This window comes from Saimiri boliviensis, chromosome 1, assembly GCF_048565385.1.
Source record: "Saimiri boliviensis isolate mSaiBol1 chromosome 1, mSaiBol1.pri, whole genome shotgun sequence".
NCBI lineage: Eukaryota > Metazoa > Chordata > Mammalia > Primates > Cebidae > Saimiri > Saimiri boliviensis.
The window spans coordinates 25,061,675-25,087,308 of NC_133449.1; the positions used below are offsets into that span (position 1 = coordinate 25,061,675).

At 41.0% G+C, this 25,634-nt stretch overlaps 1 protein-coding gene across 38 annotated transcripts in view; it reads right to left on the minus strand.

Moving 5' to 3' along the window:
• The window catches only part of DTNB (dystrobrevin beta), a 318,860-nt gene that overhangs the window by 168,869 nt on the left and 124,357 nt on the right, over positions 1 to 25,634 (minus strand). For 37 of the 38 annotated variants that reach the window (XM_074395059.1, XM_074395056.1, XM_074395051.1 and 34 more), the window contains one exon: positions 25,455 to 25,621. In XM_074395059.1, the coding sequence (XP_074251160.1) occupies positions 25,455 to 25,621 (167 nt within the window). Of the gene's footprint in view, positions 1 to 7,902; positions 9,439 to 25,454; positions 25,622 to 25,634 lie in introns of those variants that run through there. The other variant, XM_074395067.1, reaches the window with a different exon arrangement.

Below are 25,634 nucleotides of genomic sequence, written 5' to 3' on the forward strand. Positions count from 1 at the left end.
TTACTGATATGTATCAGTAATATATATTTGATAACTGATATACATGTGTCAATATATATATTTCAATGTAATCCTAGGACTTATTTTGTATCTTTTATTTTCTATGACTTTCTTTTTTCCTACTTTCCTGTCTTCTCTAGGATTGGTCAAGGTTGTTTTTGCCACACTGTTATCTTCTAATAGGTTTCAACTTTTATATTTTATATCTAACTCGTCTAGTAGTCACTTTTACTTTTTTTTTTTTTTTTTTTGAAACATAGTCTCACTCTGTTGCCCAGGCTGGAGTACAGTGGTGCAATCTCAGCTCACTGAAACCTTCGCCTCCCGGGTTCAAGCGATTCTCCGGCCTCAGCCTCCTGAGTAGCTGGGACTACAGGTGCGTGCCACCATGCCTAGCTAACTTTTTGTATTTTTAGTGGAGATTGGGTTTCACTGTGTTAGCCAGCATGGTCTCAATCTCCGCACCTCGTAATCCACCTGCCTCGGCCTCCCAAAGTGCTGGGATTACAGGTGTGAGACACCACGTCCAGCCACTCTTACATTTTTGATGCATACTTAAAATGATATTTTCTTAAAAGTTGAAGTTAATTACATTTTATATATTCCTCTTGAATTCTTTTGCATGTTTTTATTTCCCTTTTTGCTCCACCTACCCATAAAATTCCATTTGCTAACTTTGTTGACCTAAATTGCAACTTATTAAAAATTATCATATATTTTACAACCAATATTTACTTAGATGGACCATTGTTGTTTTCCTGATTTACTTGCTTCCTTATTTTTTCTTGGATCCCGTTACTACCTTCTGGGTTCATTTTTTTCCTTGCTCCAGTGGAGTGATCAGGGCCCACCGCAGCCTCAACTTTCCAAACTCAAGCAATCCTCCCACCTCAGCCTGCTAAGTAGCTGGGACTATAGGCATGCACAACCACACCCAGCTAATTTTTGTATTTTTTGTAGAGATGGGGTTTCACCATATTGCTCAGGCTGGTCTCGAACTCCTGAGCTCAAGTGATCCTCCCGCGTCACCCTCCCAAAGTGCTGGGATTACAGGTGTGAGCCACTGTGCCCAGACAGTATATCTTTAAATAGTTTTTCGGCAAAGCCCTTAACATCTGAGAATGCTACTGTGGTACACTCACTGGTGAGAGCTAGTATAGATGGGATAGAATTTTAGCTCAGAGTTACTTTTCTCATCATCTTAAAGGCACTGTGCTATTACTTTCTTAAAACCAGTAATGAAATCTAGCACTTGAATTTCAATTCTTTTGAAGACCATCAGTCTTTTCTCTCCAGTGTCTCCTAAGAATTTCTCATCATCATTATCACAATGATGCATATCTAATATTTAATATTTGAGGGCTCGTACTTTTTCAGTACTGGAAATTCTAGAATATTTTCAGATCTCAATTCCCCCCCGCCTTTTTTTTTAGATGGAGTCTTGCTCTGTTGCTCAGGCCAGAGCGCAATGGTGCGATCTCAGCTCACTGCAATCTCTGCCTCCTGTGTTCAAGTGATTCTCCTGTCTCAGCCCCCTGAGAGGCTGAGACTATAGGCACACACCACCACACCCAGCCAATCTTTGTATTTTTGGTAGAGATGGGGTTTCACCATGCTGGCCAGGCTGGTCTCAAGCTCCGGACTTGAAGTGATCTGCCTGCCTCAGCCTCCCAAAGGACTGGGATTACAGGCGTTGAGCCACCATACTCATCCAAGACCTCAATTTTTCAAACATTGTCTCTTGTCAATTTTCTTCACTTAACAGCTTCTATTAGATAAATAATGGAACTTCCACACTGACTTAAATGCCTCAACTTTTCTTTCAGACCCATTTCTTGCCTCTTGATGCTGAGTTTTGGAAGAACTTCTCACCCTGATCTTTTAGTTCATGCATTTGTTCTCCAGCTACTTTCAATTTACTATGTAGCTCATCCAATGAGTTTGCTTTAACAACTATAGGTTTCCTTTTCACGACTGCCTGTTTATTGCTTTATGATTTCTACTTCTTTTAATGTGCATGAAAGTCTATCCTTTGTCTTCTAAGGAAATTACATTTGCCTATATTTAAAGTTTCCTCGGATAGCTCTGCTTCCTAGGGTATAATTCTGCTGTTTATATTTCATATGTTCATATTTTATATTGTTGTGCTAGGCTTCCCCTTGATTTTCATGGTTGTTGGCCATGCAAACATCCCCCAGGGCTGTCCACTTGTGGTCTGAGTCAACAGGGGCCTCTTGGCTGGGATCCTTGGCTGAATCTGTTCTGAAGGAGTTGGCTGAACAGCCGGGGGGGTCCCAGCAGTAGTGAGAACTTCCTGCAGGCAGTGTAAGCGGCTCCCTTCTGCAGCTTCTCATTTTAGCATACACCACCTTCACTTCAAGATGTCTTATGGCTTTGGGGCTTTGGAACATTTCTCATTTTTAATTTTGGAAGAGAATTTATTAATCTAACTTAATGCCTTATCATTTCTATGGATTTGGTGTAGAAACGGGATGAGGTCAGGATGTGTTCGGTCAACCACCTTGAAACTGGATCTATTACTTCTTTAAGTATCATCTCCCTGCATTTTCTTTAGCCTCTATCTGGAACTCTTACCAGATGGAAATCCTCAATCCATCCTCCACCCTTTATTTTTTTTTCTTTTGCTTTATAATAATAGGAATGTACTAAGGAATATTTCTCTAGTTTCCAGCTCACAAATTTGTTCTTCAGCTATAAACCCTGTTAATCAGCTTATCTATTGAATTTCTTGTTTTAACAATCAAAAATTTAATTTCCAGGATCACTACTTAATTATTTTTGGTAGAAAACGTAACTGCTCATATCTCTAAGGATTTAACTATAGTTTCTGCAAAATCTAGTTCTGCTTATTCTATTAATTCTACTTCTGAGATAAATTCTTCTGTTACCTCCTCAGTTCTCTTCTCCAGTTGTGTATCTCTCATTTGGGGTGATTTTTAACTAAGTGCTCAACTTTGTAGTCAAGTCTTCCTGTTCAGACATCTACTCTGTGCTGCATGCCTGGAGGGCAGGGATCGGAGCTGTTTTCAGTCAAAGAGGGATGGAAGGTGCCAGCTCATCAAAAAGCTTTATAGCTGGTCTTCTTAGCAAGGTAGCTTCCTATTCTCCTAGAAACCATTCAGCACCTGGAACACTGCCCTGTCTCTCCAATCCAAGCTCCTATATATCCTACACCGGCCTGAGACACCTCCATCACCATGCTAAACTGTCAGCATTGCCCTGTCACTTGCCACGAGCCCTGCACAGCTCCTGATAGCAACTACTTCAAGCGAGAGCACTGAAGACACTGTCCACATCATTAGCAGCAATGCTCGCCGGCTCTGGTTCTGGACTAAGGTTTCCTTTTGCAAATAGATCTCATCTACTTTTCACAGAGATTCTTCGTAGTCTGCAGCCTACTAAGGGTTTCCTTTCCTTCCACCTGCCCCACCGATTGTACTTACAGATAACTTAAAAAATTCTCATTTATCTAAGCATCAGAAGCAAGGTGGAAAAGCTATATAGCATGCCCTCAGTCCACCACCTTGAAATTCCCATTTCTTTTTATAAAATTAAAGTTCATAAAAATTTATTTTAGAAATTTTGTAATTTCTCTTTTTGATTTTTTAAGAGATCTCTTTTTACGAGATCTCTTTAAAAAGACCTCTTAAAAAAAGACTTTTTTTTTTAAGGAGTCTCACTATGTTGTCCAGGCTGGTCTCAAACTTCTGGGCTCAAGCAATCCTCCTGCCTCAGCCTCTTGAGTAGCTGGAACTACAGGCATGTGCCACAGCACTCAGCTAATATATTGTTTTATAAAAGGCTTCAAAATAACTGCATTAAAAAGTGAAACATTGGAATTGCTAAGCTCCAGTTTAACTTAACTGGTAAGCCATAATTTAATATGTGAGAGAAATATAATCCATGTAATTTTTGTTAATCTTCCAAGATTTAGGAGTATTAGCTGACAGTTATAAAAATATGGGTAGGTAGGGCTGGGCAGGGTGGCTCATGCCTATAATCCCTGCACTTTAGGAGGCCGAGGTGGGTGGAACACCTGAGGTCAGGAGTTTGAGACTAGGTTGGCCATCTCTACTAAAAATACAAAAAAATTAGCTGGGCATGGTGGCAGGCGCCTATAATCCCAGCCACTCAGGAGGCAGAGGCAGGAGAATCACTTGAACCCGGAGGCTGCAGTGAGCTGAGATCACGACACTGTACTCCAACTAAGGCAACAAGAGCGAAACTGCCTCAAAAAAAAAAAAAAAAAAAAAGGCTAGGTAGAACAAAATGTAATTTGTTCACATATGGCTTCTGAAACATGCTTATAAATTACAAAAACCCCTTAATCCATGAAAAAGAAACCACTCTTATTCCAACTGGTTCAGCGATAGCTACATAAGAACAGCAGCATCTTGTGCTGAACAGCAAATAACTTTGGCTTCCCTTTCAAGAAAAAAATAATACAAAGATTTGCTAGAATTCAACATCAGTAGACTGACACATTCCTAGATCTCCCATGATAGCAGATATAAATGTATGGTTCTATACACACATTTTAAGACATCTCTTTAAGAAGACCTCTTTAAAAAAGAGGGCTAAAAGGGGTACCCTTGAAATAAGAATAATTGCTACATGAAATGCTAATACTTTAAAATTGAAAAGGCTGTGAATATGTATAGGAAAAAACAAAGCTTTTGGCCAAAGTTCAAGGCCAAGGCTTGCTCCTAATTGAGCTGTCATCAATTTAGCCTGGGTGGGAAGCATTCAAATGGGGGCGGGGGGTACAAGTGGGTGCTGGCACCCGTTGGAGCACACACGACAGGGAAAAATGTTGCACTGAGTACTGACTTGTCCTATAAAACATTAGTTTAATATCATAGACAGAATTTCTTTTCTCTAGACAGTTTTAACCAGCAGTTCATGGTCTCATTTTTTTTTTTTTTTCCAAAAATTTGTTGAGAATTTTATTGCTTTACAAGAGAATTAAAGGTAATATATTGCCCAGAAGTAAAGCTCATATATTGCTGGTAGGAGTGTAAAATAGTAAAGCCACCTTGGAGAGTAATTTAGCAATACCGAATAAAACTGAAAATGCACATTACTCTTATCCCAAGGATTCCACTCCTAAAAACAGACCACAGAGAAACTCTCCACACTGCAGCAGAAGACCTGTACCAGAAAATCCACTGAAGCTGTGTTTGGAAAACTAGTAAATTAGACACAAGCTAAATGTCAATCAATAAGAGGATAACCAGTGTGGATTCTATATTGCACTGAAAATAGCCACATCAGCGTGGAGATCATTTGAAAAAGAATGCAGGTGAGGCCAGGCATGGTGGCTCACACCTGTAATCCAAGCACTTTGGAGGCCAAGGCAGGCAGATCACCTGAGGTTAGGAGTTCAAGACCAGCCTGACCAACATGGTGAAACCCTGTCTTTTTTCGATTAAAAAAAAAAAAAGAGCCGGGTGCGGTGGCTCACATCTATAATCCCAGCACTTTGGGAGCTGAGGCGGGTGGATCACGAGGTCAAGGGATCGAGACCATCCTGGTCAACATGGTGAAACCCCGTCTCTACTAAAAATACAAAAATTAGCTGGGCATGGTGGCGTGTGCCTGTAATCCCAGCTACTCAGGAGGTTGAGGCAGGAGAATTGCCTGAACCCACGAGGCAGAGGTTGCGGTGAGCCGAGATCACACCATTGCACTCCAGCCTGGGTAACAAGAGCGAAACTCCGTCTCAAAAAAAAAAAAAAGAAAGAAAGAAAGAAAGAAAAAGAATGCAGGTAAAAAAAGGAAACTGTTCTAGGGTATACGAACCATGATGCTATTTTGATGAAGCTTAAAAACCTGAGATACAATGCTATAAATCATTAATGGTCACATACATATGATTAATTAAAAACAAAAACAGAAATGAAAATACTAAACACCAAATTCAAAACAGAGGTTATCTCTGAGGAAGGAGGAAAATGTGTTTGGAAGATATGGAGAGCTTCAAGTTTTTCTGTAATATTTTATTTTTTTAAAAAAGGTCTGAAGCAAATCAAGCAAAATGTTAAAAGCCCAATAAAGTCTTTTCTACATGCTTGATATATTTCACAAAAAAGAAATTATATATGACTTGCTAGTTTAAAAAGGGACAACTCAGACATTCCAGAGGAAGACAAATTAAATGAATACTGAAGATTACACATCATTTAAAAAAATCAAGTAATTTAAATAGCGTAACTTGATAAACAGTGCTTTTTTCCTTTGCATACTAGACAGTTTCCTATGCATAAATAAGAAAAATAATAAACATATGAAATCAAATCTATTCTTACAAAAATGAGATTATACTATACACTATATATTCTGCTATATAACTTGCTTTTCTCCTTCAATATGAACCTCTTTCCACATGTATTCCATTTATTATGACTACCTATCTATTATTAAATAGATCTTTCCTGACTGGGTATGGTGGCTCACTCCTATAATCCCAGAACTCTGAGAGGCCAAGGCAGGCAGATCACCTGAAGTCAGGAATTCAAGACCAGCCTGGCCAACATGGTGAAACCTCATCTCTACTAAAAATACAAAAAAGAATTAGCAGGGCATGGTGGCACGTGCCTGTAATCCAAGCTACTTGGAATGCTGAGGCAGGAGAATCCCTTGAATGCAGTAGGCACAGATTCCAGTGAGCTCAGATTGCATCACTGCATTACAGGTTGAGGAACAGAGACTCAGTATCAAAAAAAATAACTAAATAAATAAAATAAAATAGATCTTTCCAGATCTATTTCACTTATTATGACTACCACACAGAATACCATAATAAACTTAATAATTTCACTACTAATGATGTTTTGGTGTTTTGGCCATCCCTTTTTTTTTTTTTGCTATCACAAATAATGCTGGTGTGATACTCCATGATACTCTCCCATAAAACTCCTAGTATACTTGGCACAAGTGTTTTTTTCTGGGAGAATTCCTACATGAGGAATTGTTGGGTCAAAGGTTACATGCATTTGAATTCTGTCACCCGCATTTATCTATTCATACTCCTACCAAGAATCTTCAAGAGTTCTCTTCTCTACTCCCTTGTCAAAACTGAGTATTATCAGTCTCTTACATTTTTGCAAGCTGGCTGGGCATAAAATGAACATTTCCAAAATCAAAAGTAATTTAAAATTGAAACAAGAGGAAAATGCAATTTTCAAGAAGTTCTTTAGTAAACATTGATTATGTGTAAAACGTAATTGGGATATAAAGGCTGAAAATAAACTAAGGACCTATAATCTAATGAAATAAATAGACAAACAGATTATATATAAAGACAATCATAATAGTGTGAAAAGTGTTTTGAAAGAGGAATTCAGTGTGATATAGCAGACCATGAAGAGACACATCAATCAGCCTGAGGGATCAGAAAAAGAAGTGATACCAGAGCTAATTAAAGGATATACAGAGGTTGGTAAGGGAAAGCTGATAGGATAGGGAGGAGAGGAGATAAAGGCAGCTAGAACAGCAGATTCAAAGACATAAAAACTAAGAAAATATTAGGGCCGGGCACGGTGGCTCAAGCCTGTAATCCCAGCACTTTGGGAGGCCGAGGCAGGTGGATCACGAGGTCGAGAGATCGAGACCATCCTGGTCAACATGGTGAAACCTCGTCTCTACTAAAAATACAAAAAAAAATTAGCTGGGCATGGTGGCGCGTGCCTGTAATCCCAGCTACTCAGGAGGCTGAGGCAGGAGAATTGCCTGAACCCAGGAGGTGGAGGTTGCGGTGAGCCGAGATCGCGACATTGCACTCCAGCCTGGGTAACAAGAGCGAAACTCCGTCTCAAAAAAAACAAAAACAAAAAAAAAAAAACAACTAAGAAAATATAGTGTATTAGGCAACTGCAAATAGTTGAATACTGTCATAGTGCTGCCTGTGAGTGGAAGATTTATAAATAAGAGTCTCAAGACCAAAGACATAACTATAAAAGCTTTCAAAACATTACTCTGTAAGAGAAAACTTTCATGTGTTATAAGTCATCTTTGTATTAGAAGTTGCCTCTCGCATACAGATAGCAGACAGTTCTCTGGCACTCAAATGCAGTTACGGGTTCCGTGGCAGAACTGAAGTAGGAAGGAGTGTGACCAATACTTCAGGTTTTGGTAAACAAAAGTTCTAGTCAGCCAAAGCCAAAAGGAGCAGAGAACACAAATACTATGGAAGAAGATCATCAGGAAGCCAGGATCCCAGGAAAGGCAGACTGGAGTTAGAGAAAATATGAGATTCGGAAGACTAAGAGGACCTCCCGTGTGCTTCTGTGTACGGCAGCACTCTCCAGGACCTGGAACTGAGATGTCTCTGAATGAATACCAGCATAGAAAGCTTGCTGCACTGTTTAGACAGCCGACTGTATGACTACACCTGGACACACCATAGCTCCAGAGCTGTCATAAATAAATGCTACCACAGGTCAAAATAGGAGAAGGGCCATCAGTCCACTAACATCACACATGGTACAGACACATCTAAAGCAGCAATAAAAGACTATCACCACTATTAGTTAGCACTGCTCTAAAACAGTGTTTTCCAAACTTTTCTGAAGATAAAAAATGTCCAGGGCATTTGTTTAAAAAATAAAACAAAGCAGACTCCTCAGCCTCAACCCAGACCTACTAATATTCCCAAAGGTGAAGGCCTGGGTCTTTGTATATTTAACAAGCAGCCCAGACGATTCTTTCCAGAAAATTCTAGGAAGCACTGCTTCCCCCCAGATTAGAAGTTCCTACCAACACAAAGAGGTAAAAAAGTGAGACGGGGTAGGACTATTAGAAAGTGATCCGGTTACTGCTTCCTACAGATGATGTAATTATGTGCCTAGAAGTCCAAGCAAATGAACTGAAAAATTATTAGAACCACGTATTGACAGAAGAGCCAGTAAGACTTCAAGAGGGACATGTCCACGAGATCTCTGAAGGTAGGAGTCTTAACCTAAACAGGAAGAATGCGCTAGAATTAAGAACTGCAGAAATTGATTAGTGTCTCGGGTGAAGTGAGGGGCATGTAAAAGCTGGAACTGTGTGAAGACATTCAGAAAGAAGGTGTGGGAGAGAACGCCGGGGAGCACAGGATCTGGCTTATCAAAGGAGATCCAAAGGCTTAGTGAGTAACTAATGTGTATATTTCATAGCTGGACATTTTGTGGTCACTAAATGGAGACATGCAACATATAGCACAGACGGATTAAATTTATTTAGAGGAAGAGTTTAACTCTAAATCTGTACTTGTAGATCTCAGAAAGCATAATGTATTCAGGCAATAATCACTGATAGATTTGAGTTAATGCAGAAACAGATAAGCAATTCACACCACTGGGTCACAGAGAACGCACTGATCTTCCCACACATGGAAGCAGAAGATGCAGTCTCCAGTGCAACTCTGGTGGCCATCTGTAAGAACAAAAAAAGATCTGAAGTTGAAGAAAGGGCTGAGGCCAAGTGATGACTGCCACAGGAAATTGCTCATTTGAAGAACTGCTTGGTTCAGGTTAAGTCATACATTTCTCTGCAATGGAAAAACCTCCCTGTCATCTCTCTAAGAATAATCAGGCTACAGTTGAAAAAACGCCTTATTGTTTCATAAACTACACACCAATTCTTTTTTTTTTTTTTTTTTTTTTTTTTTTGAGACAGAGTTTCACTCTTGTTACCCAGGCTGGAGTGCAATGGCACGATCTCGGCTCACCGCAACCTCCGCCTCCTGGGTTCAAGCAATTCTCCTGCCTCAGCCTCCTGAGTAGCTGGGACTACAGGCACGTGCCACCATGCCCAGCTGATTTTTAGCATTTTTAGTAGAGACGGGGTTTCACCATGTTGACCAGGATGGTCTCGATCTCTTGACCTCGTGATCCACCTGCCTCGGCCTCCCAAAGTGCTGGCATTACAGGCTTGAGCCACCGCGCCCGGCCCACACCAATTCTTTATTTGATAGCATCCATCTTTTTAAACAGCTGGGTCCATTTTGAATGTTGTTCTTTTAAACTCAGCATTCTTGCAGCTGTAAGTGGTTTCATGAATAAATCGTGTACCCAAACACCACAGTAGAATTGGGCAATGTTCAGATGATTGAAAGGGGCAATATTTAAAACACCCCAAGCAACCTACTGAAAATTCTGATAAATGTTGTCAGAATACCCCAGACTATTCCCCCTAACCCTCGAGTGGCTCTAGAAAGTCCAGAATTTCAAAGGCAGGCCTTGGTCAAGGAAACAGTCAGTTTAGCCCTAAGTCACCTTTCGACTGGAAGAGTTTCAGAGCACTTCTCCCCAGGCCTCCATAACACCATCAACAAGAGTAAAAAGAGGAACCCAGAACCCTGTTTTTCTTTTTTTAAGAAGCTTGAGGCCTTTTAATTGACAATTCACCATAGACACAGAGATCCTTTTAGTTTCTCTCCAGTATAAGGAAAGCACGGGGTAGTGAACTCTCGTCTCTTAACAGGACACAGAGGCATGTTCCTGGTAACCAACACCCTCTCAACTAACACGTTGCCACAGCACCATGATCTGCCTATCTGGGTTTAAGTCTAGCATGACCTTTTTATCAGGTTATACTTTTTAAAAATAAGACATCCAAGACTATCATCTGGATTTTTATTCCTGTGAGGCTCAGTACATCCCCTTACGTGACACTCTCTCTCACTAATCCTCAACTCTCAAAACCCTTCTTCATAGTCCACCATTGGTAAAATCCCTCCTCTGTCTGAGGTTTACGCATCAACCTTTTCTCTGAATACTGCTTTCACCTACGGCACTAGGAGGAAGCCTGGCATTCCCTGAAGTCTCGGCTTCCCTGTAGCCATTTCAAGGGGCAGCTGCTTTCTTTCTCAGCCCCTTCAAACAGCTAGACCTCCAGGTGGAGAAGAAATCTTCCTAGAGCCACACTGCCACTCTCAGATGATTTTCCCTCTTCCTTAAACCTCCAATTTTGAATGTCATATCATCAGACCAAAACCCAAATTATCCCTCCTTCATGGAGTCCAACATTACTACTGTCATAATTCTTGTTGATTTCAACATTTACATAGTTGCTCTTTCCGATGCACCGATTATAGTGGAAGGAATGGCGGCTCCCAAAAATATATGCCCACATCCTAATCTCTGGAACCTGTATTACTTTATACGGCAGAAGAGTGAACATTACCTTCTATGACAAAATTAACTTCAGAATCTAGATGGAGAGGAAGCATTTTTATCCTGGATTACCAGGTTAGGCCCAAAATGCAATCATATGTATTTTTTATATCAGACAGATACATAGAGGAGAAGAGATAAAAAAGAAGGCAATGTGACCAAGGAGGCAGAGACTGAAGTGATGCAGCCACTAATCAAAGAATGCCAACTGCAGCTAGAAGCTGGAAGAGGCAAAGAACAGTGTGATGTTAAATGTATGTGTCAAGGGGCTGGGCGCGGTGGCTCACGCCTGTAATCCCAGCACTTTGGTAGGCCAAGGTGGGTGGCCTCCTCCCCCCATTGCTCCTGCTCCTGAGGCCAGGAGTTTGAGACCAGCCTGGGCAGCATGGTGAAACCCTGTCTCTACTAAAAATATAAAAATTAGCCAGGCACGGTGGCACATGACTGTAGTCCCAGCTACTCGGGTGGCTGAGGCAGAAGAATCACTTGAACCTGGAAGGTTGCAGTAAGCCGAGATCATACCACTGCATTCCAACCTGGGCAACAGAGTAAGACTCCAACTCAAAATGAAAATAAAATAAAATAAATTTTGTGTGTCAATTTCACTGGGCTATGAGCAGCCCAGATGCTTGGTCAAATGCTTTTCTGGGTGTTCCTTTTAGGGTGTTTTGGATGAGATTAACATTTATATTGGTAAACTATGTAAGAGATGGCCTTCCCTAGTGAGGATGAGCCTCACCCAATCATTTGAAGGCCTGAATACAACAAAAAGGCTGACCCAGTCCCGAATAAGAAAGAAGTCCTCTTGTCTTCAAACTGGGACATTGGCTTTTTTCTGCCTTTGGACCCAAACTGAAAAATCAACACATCCTAGGTCTTGCGCCTGCTGGAACTACCTCCCATTGGTTCTCCTGGTTCTTAGGCCTTCAGACCAGGATTGGACCTGCATCATCAGTTCTCCCAGTCTCCAACTTGCCGACTCACCCTGCAGACCTTAAGACTTGTCATCCTCCATAACTGGGTGCACCAATTCCTTATAATAAATCTCACACACATGCATGTGCATACCCTACTGAGCCTGTTTCTCTGGAGAATCCTAATACAAACAGATACTTTCCCTGAGCCTTCAGAGGGAAGCGTGGCTCTGCTGACACTTTGATTTCAAACTTGTGTCCAGCAGTGTGAGACGATAAATTTCTGTTGGTTTAGGACCCCAGGTTGGTGGTAATTTGTTACAGCATCCACAGGAAGCTAACGCATCTGTTAATACATATGTCCTCTCTGAACTCCCCTCCTTCAGCAGCTGTTCTCCCACCCTATGTTGGCCACCATTCCAGTCATCTCCTACCTACAACATTTTATTGCCAGTTACTGTATATTACCTAAAATCTCAAGTTTCAAGCACCTACTCCCATATCAGCTTCTGTCTTTCTAGCACATTCCTTCTAGTAGTCCGCCTCCAACAATACTTCAACCCACTGAGCCTATATACTACATTGAGCCTACCATCTTTACCTTGTCTCCCTCATGGCCCTGATTTCTCTCCTACAAGCCTACCTTCGATATTATATTTTCTTGGCACACACCCAAACCCCCTCCTTACCACTTCTCTCCCTTTGTCACACTTTTCCGTCAAAACTCAACCCTCTCTGCCTCCACCCACACAGTGTGTGGTGGGAGTAAAATACACAGCTATGCTGACTGGTCTGACACTGAATTCACAACTACCAACCTCAAGTTAGTCATTCCAATGTCAGTTTAAATGTCACTACCTCAGAAAAGCTTTCCCTAGCCATCCAATTTAAAATTAAAAAATAATAGCTTTATTGAGTGATATGGTTTTGATGTGTGTCCCTTCCAAATCTCATGTTGAAGTGTGATTCCCATGCCGGGCGCGGTGGCTCAAGCCTGTAATCCCAGCACTTTGGGAGGCCGAGGCGGGTGGATCACGAGGTCAAGAGATCAAGACCATCCTGGTCAACATGGTGAAACCCTGTCTCTACTAAAAATACAAAAAAATTAGCTGGGCATGGTGGCGCGTGCCTGTAATCCCAGCTACTCAGGAGGCTGAGGCAGGAGAATTGCCTGAACCCAGGAGGCGGAGGTTGCAGTGAGCCGAGATCGTGCCATTGCACTCCAGCCTGGGTAACAAGAGCGAAACTCCGTTTCCAAAAAAAAAAAAAAAAAAGAAATGTGATTCCCAGTGTTGCAGGTGGAGTGTGGTGGGAGGTGACTGGAAATGGGGGTGGATCCCTCATGAATAACCATTCCCTTGGTGATGAGTGAGTTCTCAGTCCACAGGAGAGCTGGTTATTCAAATGAGGTGGCTCCTCCTCCCCCCATAGCTCCTGCTCTCGTTCTGCTATGCCTTCTGCCATGACTGTAAACTTCCTGAGGCCCTCACCAGATGCTGAGCAGACAATGATGCCATGCTTGTACAGCCTGCAGAACCGTGAGCCAATTAAACCTCTTTTCTTTATAAATTACCCAGTCTCAGGTATTCCTTTATAGTAATGCAAAAACCGAATACACTGAGATATCATTCACATGCCATAAAATTCACCCACTGTAAAATTCCGTGGTTTTTAGTATATTCAAAGAGTTGTACACCCATAACTAATATCTAACTTCAGCACATTTTCATTACTCTAAAAAAGAAACCCAATACTCATCAGCAGCCACTTCCTATTCCTCTCTCTCCCCCATCCACTGGCAACTACTAATGTATGTTCTGTCCATTTGCCTATTCTGTACATTTCAATCTGTCTCTATGCATTCGCCTATTCTATAGATTTCACATAAATGGAATCATTCAATATGTGACATTTTATGTCTGACTTTTTCACTTAGCATGTTTTCAAGGTTTGCCCATGTTTCAGTGTATATCCGGACTTCATTTCTTTTGATCACCTAATAGTACTCCATTGTATTGATAAGCTACACTTTGTCCAGTCACCAGTTGATGGACATTTGGGTTATTTCCACTATGACCATTCACATACAAGTTTTTGTGGAGACATACATTTTCAGCTCCCAAGGGTACATACCTAGGAGCACAATTTTCAGATCACATGGTAAGTCTACGTTTAGCATTCTAAGAAACTGTTAAAACTGTTTTCCAATGTGGCTACACCATTTTGTATTCCCACCAACAAAGTACAAGGGTTCTGATTTTTCTGCATCCTTGTCAACACTGTTAAGAGTCAGTCTTTTCTATTTAGCTCTCCTACTGGGTGTCAAGCAGCACCTCACTGTGTTTTTGATTTGTGCTTCCCTAATGATTATGTTGAACATTTTTTCATGTGCATATCAACCATCTATGTATCTTCTTCAGAGAAACATCTATTCAAGTCCTTTATCCATTTTTTACCTCAAGTTACTTTACTTTTTTTTTTCTTTTGAGATGGGGTCTCACTCTGTCACCCATGCTGCAGTGCAGTGGCACAATCTCAGCTCGCTGCAACCTCCGCCTCCTGGGCTTAAGAGATTCTCCTGCCTCAGCCTCCTGAATAACTGGGATTATAGGCACCCACCACCACACCTAGCTAATTTTTGTATTTTTTGTAGAGATGGGGTTTCACCATGTTGGCCAGGCTGGTCTTAAACTCCTGGAGTCAAGTAACCCATCCTAGCATAGGCAGAATTCTGTTTATCTTCAGTGAACTCTGTCCTCATATGATTTCTTCCCCTTGGAGTTCAGGTGGAACCTATGAATACGATAAGCTATCATTCCTTTGATTACATTATATTGGAAGGCAAAAGGGAGATTACACTGGGTAGGCCTGGTCTAATCAGGTAAGCCCCTTAAAAGCAGTATTTCTCTGGCTGGTTGCAGGAAAGGAAATCAGAGAGCTGCATTCTATCCGGCCTAGAAGAAAGCAAATGTTCGTGCTGCAAACTGCTCATGGGGGCCACATGAAAACAAACTGCAGGTTGCCTTTGAGAGCTGAGTCATCCTCAGTGGGCTACCAGTAGGAAAATGGGGACCTCACCTAAATAAATAAATTGTGCCAACAGGGAGCTAGCAGGACTAAATTGCTAATATTAATATTGCTAAGCCTTCGGTGATAACCACAGCCTCAGCTGACATCTTGATTTCAGCTCAGTGAGACCTGGAGCAAAAAGCCTGGACTTCCCACCTACAAAAACTGAGGCAATACATTTCCACGATTTTAAGCAGCTAAATTTGTAGTAATTTTTTAAATGTAAAAACAAAGTTAAAACCGTGAGCACAAAAAATGGTTTGTCCAAGACAATCACAATTTATGTATGTTGTCCCTGCATAACTAACAGTGCCCCCTTTTACTCTCAATTGGGTCTGGTTTCGATGATAAATTATATGGTCACCCTAATAAAAATGTCGACCCCTAAAACACATGGGATGTGAGAGAAGAAAATCATCATCACCTGAAAAGGTTGCAGAGAAGTGGAGTTCTTCCAGGACAGCCAAATTTCAATGGAGACAGCGAGGGAAAGAAATGTGCAGAGAAGCAGCTGAAAGTGAGGGCAGCTTGCTGGTCAAGGACCAGCAGTGCTAAAGGTAACTGAGCTGCAGAGGACTATTAGACTGCTAGGCTGGGGCAGGAGGTACTGACCATGATAAAATGCTGGTGTCACCCAAGACAAGAGGACAGACAGCTTAAATAAGAACACTGACTGATAAAAGCAGAGGCAGGGGCCACGGCAGACCCAGCCTCAGCAGTTTCTTTGAGAAGAGTTGGCCACTGGGTTAAAGGACTTGATTTTGTATATTTTGTTTTTAATTTCTTCATGTGTATGTCTTAGCTCTCACTTGCCACAAGTAGGGATACTGTGTTATACATTTTTAAAATATTCTGTTAGTTTTGTACTTTATACAAAGTAATCATTTAATTATGACATGTAGCTATTTAAAACTGGAGAGGAGCATGCTCAGTAAGCACACCTTTTTCCCATGAATACATATTATCTTTCATAATTCAAGAGGTGTGAGGAGAGGGACTCTAGTCACACGGAAATCGAACATTCCTTCTGACCAAAATAAGTCAACAACCTCAATTGATCCAGGTCTGTCACAAGAAAATTTGCTCTGACTCCTTAAATGGCTCACTTTTTACTAATGCCCAAATAACTACCCTGCACATATAAGCTGTCCATTGACTTCTTTTTTTTTTTAGGTAAAGCAATATTTGTTTAACAGAGATTGTTAAAGAAATCCAACGTACTTCTTCGTTTATAGAAGATTCTGAAGAACAGGATAAGTAACTTCGTTCAGAGGTGGACTCTGCCATCTGCTGGGAAGAAAGGTGAAATTTCCATACCACTGACCAGTCAGTTACATAACTAAATCCACAAAGGCCCTCTACTAACTGTATCTGTGGTACAAGCATATTTTGTATAAATGGGCAAACACAGAGAGAGACTTCCTGCCATGGAGTACCTAGATGGGAATCAGTCAGATCTGTTTTGGTAAAGTGAAGACCAAGGTAAGCAGAGATCTGAAAGGAAGGCAGGGAAGAAGGCATGTTTGCTATGAGCCTTCCTTGAATATCAAGAAAGGTTGAAGAGTTCCAGTTGGGAAAGATAAAAAAGGTCTGGAGACGGATGCTGGAGATGGCTGAAAACAGTGTGAATGCCCGTAATGCCACTGAACTGCACACTTAAAAATGGTTAAGATGGTAAATTTTATATTACATATATTTTACCACACAATTAATAGGAGTTTGGGAGGGAGGGAGGGAAGTAGGCAGGCGTGGAAGGAGTTTGGTTTAAAGTAAATCAGAAAAGCATGTATGCTCAGATCAAGGAAAAGCAAGTTTAAGGTTAAAGATCATTTAACAGTGATTAAAAAGACAAAAAACAAAAACAAAAACCCAACTAAACAAAACAATTATATTCAAAATACTTTACTTAAAAAAAACTAAATTATTTAAATATGGTAATAAAAATCCTAGTAAATTTTATGCTTAGTTATTTTAATAAAGCCTTTCTTTAAAAAGTATAATTTAATAGAAAAACATGATAATCACTATGGCTAAATTGACCACCTATGTGGGAACCCTTGTTCTGATTACAAGGTTTTATCCTATGTGGGACAGACTATAACTTCCAAACAGATACTGGGCAGAAGATCATTGCAACAATGTCTCCATCACACAGGATCTTTTGCAATGTGACCTTCCCATGACCATCACCAGCACCATGAGTGGAGTCCAGTTCTCCTCCCCTTCACTCCAGGCTGGCCTCAGTGACCCCTCACATCATGCAGAACACAGCAGAAGTGAGGCGGCACACCTCCCACAGCCAGAGGAGAAAGGCCGTGCAGCTCGGCCCTGCTCTCCTGGACAACTGCTGCCTCCTCTAGGGATGCTGTCTTTTTTTTTTTTTTTTTTTTACAGTCCAGAGGTCGGTCTTTCTTTCTTTCTTTCTTTCTTTTTTAACACCTATTACGCCATGAATTCATAGGGAATAGGAATTCAGGAATTCAGGCTCCTTCCCCTTGGTTCTCACAAAGTGTGCTTCTCTGGGTGGAGCAGGCTGGTGCTTTAGCTGAACCCAGGTACCTTCCTCTGGCTTTTTTCTTTTTCTGACCATTTTCCTTCACACGTTTTAGGAAGCTATCTTGGCTCTTAGAGTGCTTGATGTGCTCAATACGACATTAATTCTCTTGGCAAGAATCTTGCCCTTAACTTGTTCGTTTACAAAAATGCCAACAGCATGCGGGGTAACATTGTAGACGCTTCCAATTTTGCCATGATAGCATTTGTGGGGCACTCCTTTTTGAACAGTACCCATTCCCTTGATGTCTACAGTATCACCTTTCTTACAGATTCGCATATATGTGGCCAAAGGAACACCTCCATGTTTTCTAAAAGGCCTAGAGAACATGTATCGAGTGCCTCTCCTCTTTCCTTTTGTGTTCGTCATTTTGGTGAATTACTACTACTGGAAGACGGCAGTTCCGGCCAAAAGGCGGGATGCTGTCTCTTAAGACACAGTGCAGCCAAGCTGTGAAAAGCACAAGCCACATTAAGAGATCACACATAGGTGGCCCCAGGGACCGTCCCAGCAGATCCCACCCTTCCCCAACCCAGGGCAGTCAGACATGGGAGGGAAGAACCCTCCGGTCACTCAAGCCACATCCTCCAATCCTAGAATTTCAATCACCCCAGCGAAGGCCCCAGACAGCATGGAACAGAGACAAGCCAACCCTCTACCCCATTCCAATCTGCAGGTGTAATCAAATGATTGGTGTTTCATGTCACTAACTTTTGGGGTGGCTTATTATGCAGCAAAAGTCATTGGAACACTATGGGCACCAAAGTCTTGACGACAAGGTTACTCAAATTTACCAAGTGTCTCAAAGAAGACTGATATAACCTTGCATGTTTGAATATAAAAATTAATATTATTTAGTTACTATACACTCTTTTACTTCCAAGTGGAGGGACCCTCTGACCCTCAGTCTCCTCATCAGACTGGTTGGTTTTGAAGAAGGAACTGAACATGCCCAGCTCAGCCCCTTCCTCTCTTTTTTGGGAACTGCACATTCCACAGAGCACACATTCTCTTCTCCTCCCAGATCCATAAATGTTCAAGATCGGCTCCCTGCTGGAAATACCAGCAGTTGAGTGAGGGTATAGTTGATTCAGGGACTACAGGCAAATCCACTGTTTCAAACAGACTGCCATTTGCCTAACTCCTGGCTGTCATCTTGTGGGGAGGAAAAGGGAAGTGGAATTCATGAGTCCTCGAAAATTCCAATAGGAACTACTATTAGAAACGGTGTTTGAGGGCCAGGCTCCACGGCTCATCCCTGCAATCCCAGCACTCTGGAAGGTGGAGGTGGGCAGATCACTTGAGCTCAGCTCAGGAGTTCGAGATCAGTCTGGTAAAAATGACAAAATCTTATATCTACAAAAATTATCTGGGAATGGTGGCACTTGACTGTGGTCCCAGCTACTCTGGAAGCTGAGGTGGGAGGACTGCTTGAGCCCAGGAGGTCAAGGCTATAGTGATTCATGATTGTACACTGCACTCCAGGCTGGGCAACAAAGTGGTACCCTGTCTCAAAAAAAAAAAAAAAGAAGACAAAATGGTGTCAGAAAAAAATATTCATTTACTCATTAAGAGAGTTATCTATCCTAGCTGTCTCCATCTTTCTTGCCTTTCCCTCTTAAACCTACTTTGATCAGGTTTTTGTCCCCACCACTCCACAGAAACTGTTCTCCAGACAATCTCCACATTGTTAGACAAAGGGTCAGTCCTTCTTCCTTGTCGGCAGCATCTGACACAGTTGATCACTTCCTCCTCCTCAAACACATTCTTCACTTGTTTTCCAGAACACACACTCCCCTGGCTTTCATCCCACCTCACCGGAGGCAGGATCTTCCTCTTCTCCCAGATGTCCTCATACTGAAGAGCTCTGGGGTCTGTTCTTACTCCTCTTTTTTCTTCTCCATCTTCACTCCTTCTCTCAGTGGTATCATAAGTGGTATCATCCAGTCTCGTGGCTTTAAATACATGCCTATGACTCCCAGATTTATACTTCTATCTCAGACTTCGTTCTTAAACTCCAGACTCATCATATACAATAACCTACTCCACAACTTCATATGGACGGATATTTAAGAGGCAACTTAAGTTCAACAGGTCCAGAACAAAGGGTGAACAAGGTTCATCCTTGATCCTACATCTAAACATTCTCCATCCACAGCCTTCCCCACCTCAGTCCATGGCAATTCCATCCTTCTAGCCTCAGGACAAAATCTTAAGACTTTTCCTTGACTCCTCCACTCTCACAAGCCACATTCAACCCATTAGGCTGATTTATACAACATACCATAATTCAATCCTTTTTACAATCTCTACTACTGTCCTACCATATCTTGTTTTAATTATTAGAATTTCTCCTAAATGGTCTCTCTGCTCCTCTCTCTCTTTTCCACTGTCTACTCTTCACATGGCATCTAGACTGACCATTTAAAAATATAAATCAAATCATGTTATTCTTCTACTCAAAACCCTATAAGACTCCTCATCTCACTCAGAGTAAAAGTCCTTACAATGGTCAACAGGCCCATATTAATGTTTTCACCCCCTCTCCTACAATCCTCCCCTGCTCATTTCATTCTGGCCATGCTGGCTTCTTTCCCTGGATTTACAGGTACACTCCCACCCCAGGGCCTGAACACTGAACACTACCTCTGCTCTTCCCCAAATACCTGCTGGTAAACTTCTAAGTGTGCTCAAATCTCACTTTCTCAACAAGGCCTACATGACTTCCATATTCAATCTCCAATCTCCCCACCCCTACATTCCTGATTCCACTTGCTAATAACTGCTCATATTAGCGTCCCATGTAAGCTGGCAGAGGGGCTCTGCTCCATACATGCAGGTACCCAGCCTACTCCATCTGCCTCAGCCAGTCCCTTTGGAGACCATTCCATTTGGTCAATGTATATCAGCAGTGGGAGGGTAAAGATAAAGAGGCACGCTTGCTGCAAACCACCTTGGCTGAGAAGTGATATACAGATAATATACAATACACTCTCCTTGTGGCCACATGGGACCATATGACTAGTTCTCTCCAGTGGAATTTAAGAAAAGAATATTCTTGAAACTTCAATCACCAACTGCATTTTTGTTCCCTTTTCTTACACACAGAGCACCCTTATCTCCTCCCACTGTGCCACACACGCCCAGGTGGAACACCTGTGGTCCGATTCAGTCACTGCGTCCAGGATCTCTGGATATGGCATAGTCTTCATAAGAATCATGTGGAACTCCTTAAGATGCAATCTATGAACCAAAAAGGCAAACTGTCTGCACCTTCCCCTCCTGCTCCCAAGATACAATGGTGGAACCAGAGCAGGAGTTTCTTGCTTATCCAATAGCCTTGTTCACCAGGTGGGCTCTGGCATACCCTCTGGAGGGGCTGCACAACCTTCACAACCCATCAACCTATCCTGCCAGACCAAGTTCTCAGGGTTGTTGTTGTTGCTTTTTTAATAGTGGTTTTATAGCTCAAATAGTTAAGGGCTTGTTCAGTTCACGCTTATAATTTCTTTGCCAATGTAATTTCTTCAGAAACTTAGTAGGCCTTTGATCTATTTGTTTCCAGTTGATTGATTCCATGTGCCAGTAACCACACACAAAGTTCTTTCCTAAGACTAATGTATTCCTTTGACTCTTGCTTTCAACTTAACAGAAGCCACCTGGAGGCCATATGAACAACATCAGTTGCTCTCAGCTTTGGCTGTTTGATAGAATCACTTGGGGAACTTTATTTTTATTTGTGGCTTCTCTGCACTAGCTTTTTTTTTTTTTTTTTTTTTTTCTTTTTTTGAGACATAGAGTTTTGCTCTTGTTGCCCAGGCTGGAGTGCAGTGGTGCAATCTGGGCTCACTGCAAACTCCACCTCCCAAGTTCAAGTGATTCTCCTGCCTCAGCCTCCCAAGTAGCTGGGACTACAGGTGCTCACCACCATGCCCAGCCAACTTTTTGTATTTTTAGTAGAGATGGGGTTTCACCATGTTGGCCAGGCTGGTCTCAAACTCCTGATTGCAGGTGATCCGCCCGCTTTGGCCTCCCAAAGTGCTGGGATTATAGGCGTGAGCCGCTGCGCCTCACCCACTTGGGGAACTTTTAAAAACTGTCTATGTCTAGGGTTTCATGTACCTCAGACCAATAAAGCAGAATCTCTGTAGGCAGAACCAAGGGGATTCTGATAAGCAGCCAAGAACAAGAGCCCATTCCCTAAATCTGATCTTCGCCACATGACTGGGTCACCTTTTTCCACTGAGAAGCTCTACTAGGACTTTGCTGCTTAAAGCCTTTCTCAATGCTTAGTTTTCTCTCTAGGGTCTGGAAGCAGTCTGTTTTTCCTTTCACTGCCCCAAGAATCAGAACTTTCTCTGTTCCCTTTCATTTATTACTTGCACACTAGCCAATTCTTTCTGAGCTCATCTCTCTCCTTTGTCACCTTACCATTAAGAGTCTCACATTCTGATCTTTTCTAACACTTGACCTAGAGCCCACTCGTGCCTTCCAAATGATCACAGATGATACATTTACCAAACTGGTTGCCACCATAAATAACGTGGGTTTCTGACTTTCCCTCTGTAATATCAGTTTCCTCATCAAGTGTACCATGTGACTGCTAAGACAACGCCACAAATTTTAAGATTTTATTTAACAGAAGTCTACCTCTTGTACTGAAACTTCAGTGACTCAACACAAAGTTTTTATCATGCCCCCCCATCACAGTCAAGTGGATTGCTGGATATTCTTCTCCACCCATCATTCAACGACCCAGTTTCCTTTTGTTTCATGGTTTCACCCTTCGCTGGGTCTTAATGACATTCTCTCCACCAAGGTAGCAGAGAGAGTAGAGAAGACACCCTGCTATTCAATAACTGTCTTATTCTGGAAAGACACCTATCATTCTGTTCACATCCCACTGGCAAGAACTATTCACATGGTTCCACTCAGCAACACAAAGGCTGAAAAGTGTAGTCTAGGTACGTGCCAACAAGAATAGGAAAAGAGTAATGCTGACAAGCTCTAGCAGTCTCTTTCATGCTCATTAAAACTTAAGCTCCACAGGGCAGGAGTCTTTGTCTGGTTTGTTCATAGATGTATCCCAAAAGCCTCTTACAGGATCTGGCACACAGTAGGTGCTTAAAAATATATTTTGAATGAAAGAGTGAACAGACAGGATGAATCTCAGATATGGTACCATATGGCATTTTCTTTGTAATTCAAGTGAACCAATGAATTATACTGCATAGTTACTGAGATAAAAACATTTAACAGAAATTTCTGGAAAATTCAAAATAAACTTCCAGGTACTAAAAACTCACATATCACATCTACAACGCAAATTCATATACCAGCTGGTTAAACACACACTTAAACTCACGTGTGAGCATATAGAAACATTTGCTCAAAATGTTAGTATAAACACAGCTGACAATCTTGAAGAAATTACTATTAAATTGTTAGCACATCTTTTTGTTAACTGGAAACTTCTTTACCCAGCTTCAAAATTCAACCACATCTTCCTCAAAAAGCAAGAGCTCTGCATGTACAGAATTTTAAATTTGAAAACAAGTTATATACAGACACCTGCACATACTGCTAAACGGCCTTACCAGTATGCATCTACCCCACGAAAGGCATATATCCATCGAAATTCAGAACTGACATATTTATCATATTATCTTCAAAATTATGCAGGATGACAATACTTGATTTTTTAAAAAATTAAGTCACTATAACAAAAAGGAATTTATAAAACAAAAAAAGCTAAAATAAGAATAACAACTGTGGAAATAAGACCTATTTCACAAGACTGTTGTGAGGATCACACAGAAATGTAAGAATTTATTTGCGATTTGTATACTTTTCGGTATGTATCTTATAACTCAATAAAAAAATTCAAGAGTAGATGAAAAATGCAAATCATAAAGCAGTATCAGTCACATGTCTTTAAATAAATACAAAATCCCCATTTTTAAAAGGGTAATAGATTAGCCAAATGAGGAAGTGCAAACCAGAGAAAACAAGAAGTTTCTCATTCTCCTCGTCCCAACATTCAGAATGAGAATTTTCGTAGAAATACACCAGCAAACTCAGTCAACATGAAAATTAAAACAGCAAAAATTATCCCAGTATGAACAGTTAGACTCTACCCTCCCCCACCAAAAAAAACCCCACTAGAAAAAACATCAACAATTAACACAGTGAAGTACTTGTACTTTTTTTTTTTTTTTTTTTTGAGACTGAGTTTCACTCTTGTCACCCAGGCTGGAGTGTAATGGCGCCATCTCAGCTCACCACAACCTCCGCCTCCTGGGTTCAGGCAATTCTCCTGCCTCAGCCTATTGAGTAGCTGGGATTACAGGCACGTGCCACCATGCCCAGCTAATTTTTTGTATTTTTAGTAGAGACGGGGTTTCACCATGTTGAGCAGGATGGTCTCGATCTTTTGACCTTGTGATCCACTTGCCTCGGCCTCCCAAAGTGCTGGGATTACAAGCGTGAGCCACCACACCTGGCCCGTACTTGTACTTTAAGAAACCAAAAAGAAACAATTTGAAAATCTGTAAAATCTCTTTATTCAATTAAGAAAGAAAAGAAAAAAAGAAAAAAACTGTTTTTTTGGGGGGGGTTTTTTTTTTAAAGATTTTAAAAGTGGTTCTTCAACAACAACAACAAAAAAATTGGATTTCACAACACAACAAGACCCAGGAGTTTAACAAAATTTTATGGTTAATTATAACAGAAACCTATCTAGTTTAAAAAAAAAAAGTATCTAACAGATTGTCAGAGATGAAAAAACTAGGATTAAGTGTACGTTGAAGTTTGTTTTGTTTTTTTCTTTAATTCCTGACGTGAGTTTATTTGCTTTTACTTGGTTGAGTTTTAAGACGACCAAAGATAAAATAAAAACTGGTTATTAAAGCTTTCTAATACTTGAAAGCCAACAGACAACCAAGCTAAAGAATCTAGATCCTGAATTATACTTCTGCCCTTATATGTTTTTCTACCGTTTAGCAAACCAACCAACCAACCAACAAAAACTAGAGGAAAGATTTTAAAACAAAGGCTGTGGCAACTTTTTGGAAGGGAAATATGGCATTTTTAAAACTCTGCAAATAAACTGAGAGAAAGGAAGGAAAATAACTGATGATAAGCATGTTACATAATTTATAAGCACCACAGAAAAATCAGATACTGACTTCTGTCAAGATATTACTATCTTAAAAACTACTTTAGAAGGTAAAGACACCAATGTGGCAATGGTTATAAAATATAATGTTTTTTTTCCAACTTTACAGGCATAAATATTTAACTCCTTTATTTTCTGCAACTTTCCTTGCAACATTTAAACCCTATAAATATGAGGAAATTTTGCTTGCAAAAAGAACTTTAAGTCTTACTGAAAACTCAAAAAAAAAAAAAACACTGGGAGGATTCCCCTTATACATTTTTAAACTAAGAAGAAACTCATTTTTCACTTTGGAAAGAGAGCAATGCAACATTCCACTTCTGAATAAAATAGACCATTTCAAATATACTATCTTTGTTTCCTAGAAACTTTTTTAATTCTGCTTTTAAAATCAAGTCAGGAAGCATAACATTTCTGCAAGCCTGGCATAAATGTTAGTGTTAAGATTTTACTACACCACATCCTTATTTGGTAGGCATCCATGAGGAAGCAGGCCCAGGTGCTGTTACTGATAAAACAGATTAACACTCAGGGATACAGATGAAACACAAAGCAGTTACCCAAGAGGAATGCTCCTTCATCTGGTGCTGGTTGCTGTGAGGCCCACTGGCATGGCCACGCCAAAAGCAATTCTGGCAGAGCTGATAGTTGTGGCACTGCTGGCACCGGTACCGAAAACCCATCATACTCTCACACCGGCAGTAGGAGCACTCCACGGGATGGAAGACTTGTAGACAGGA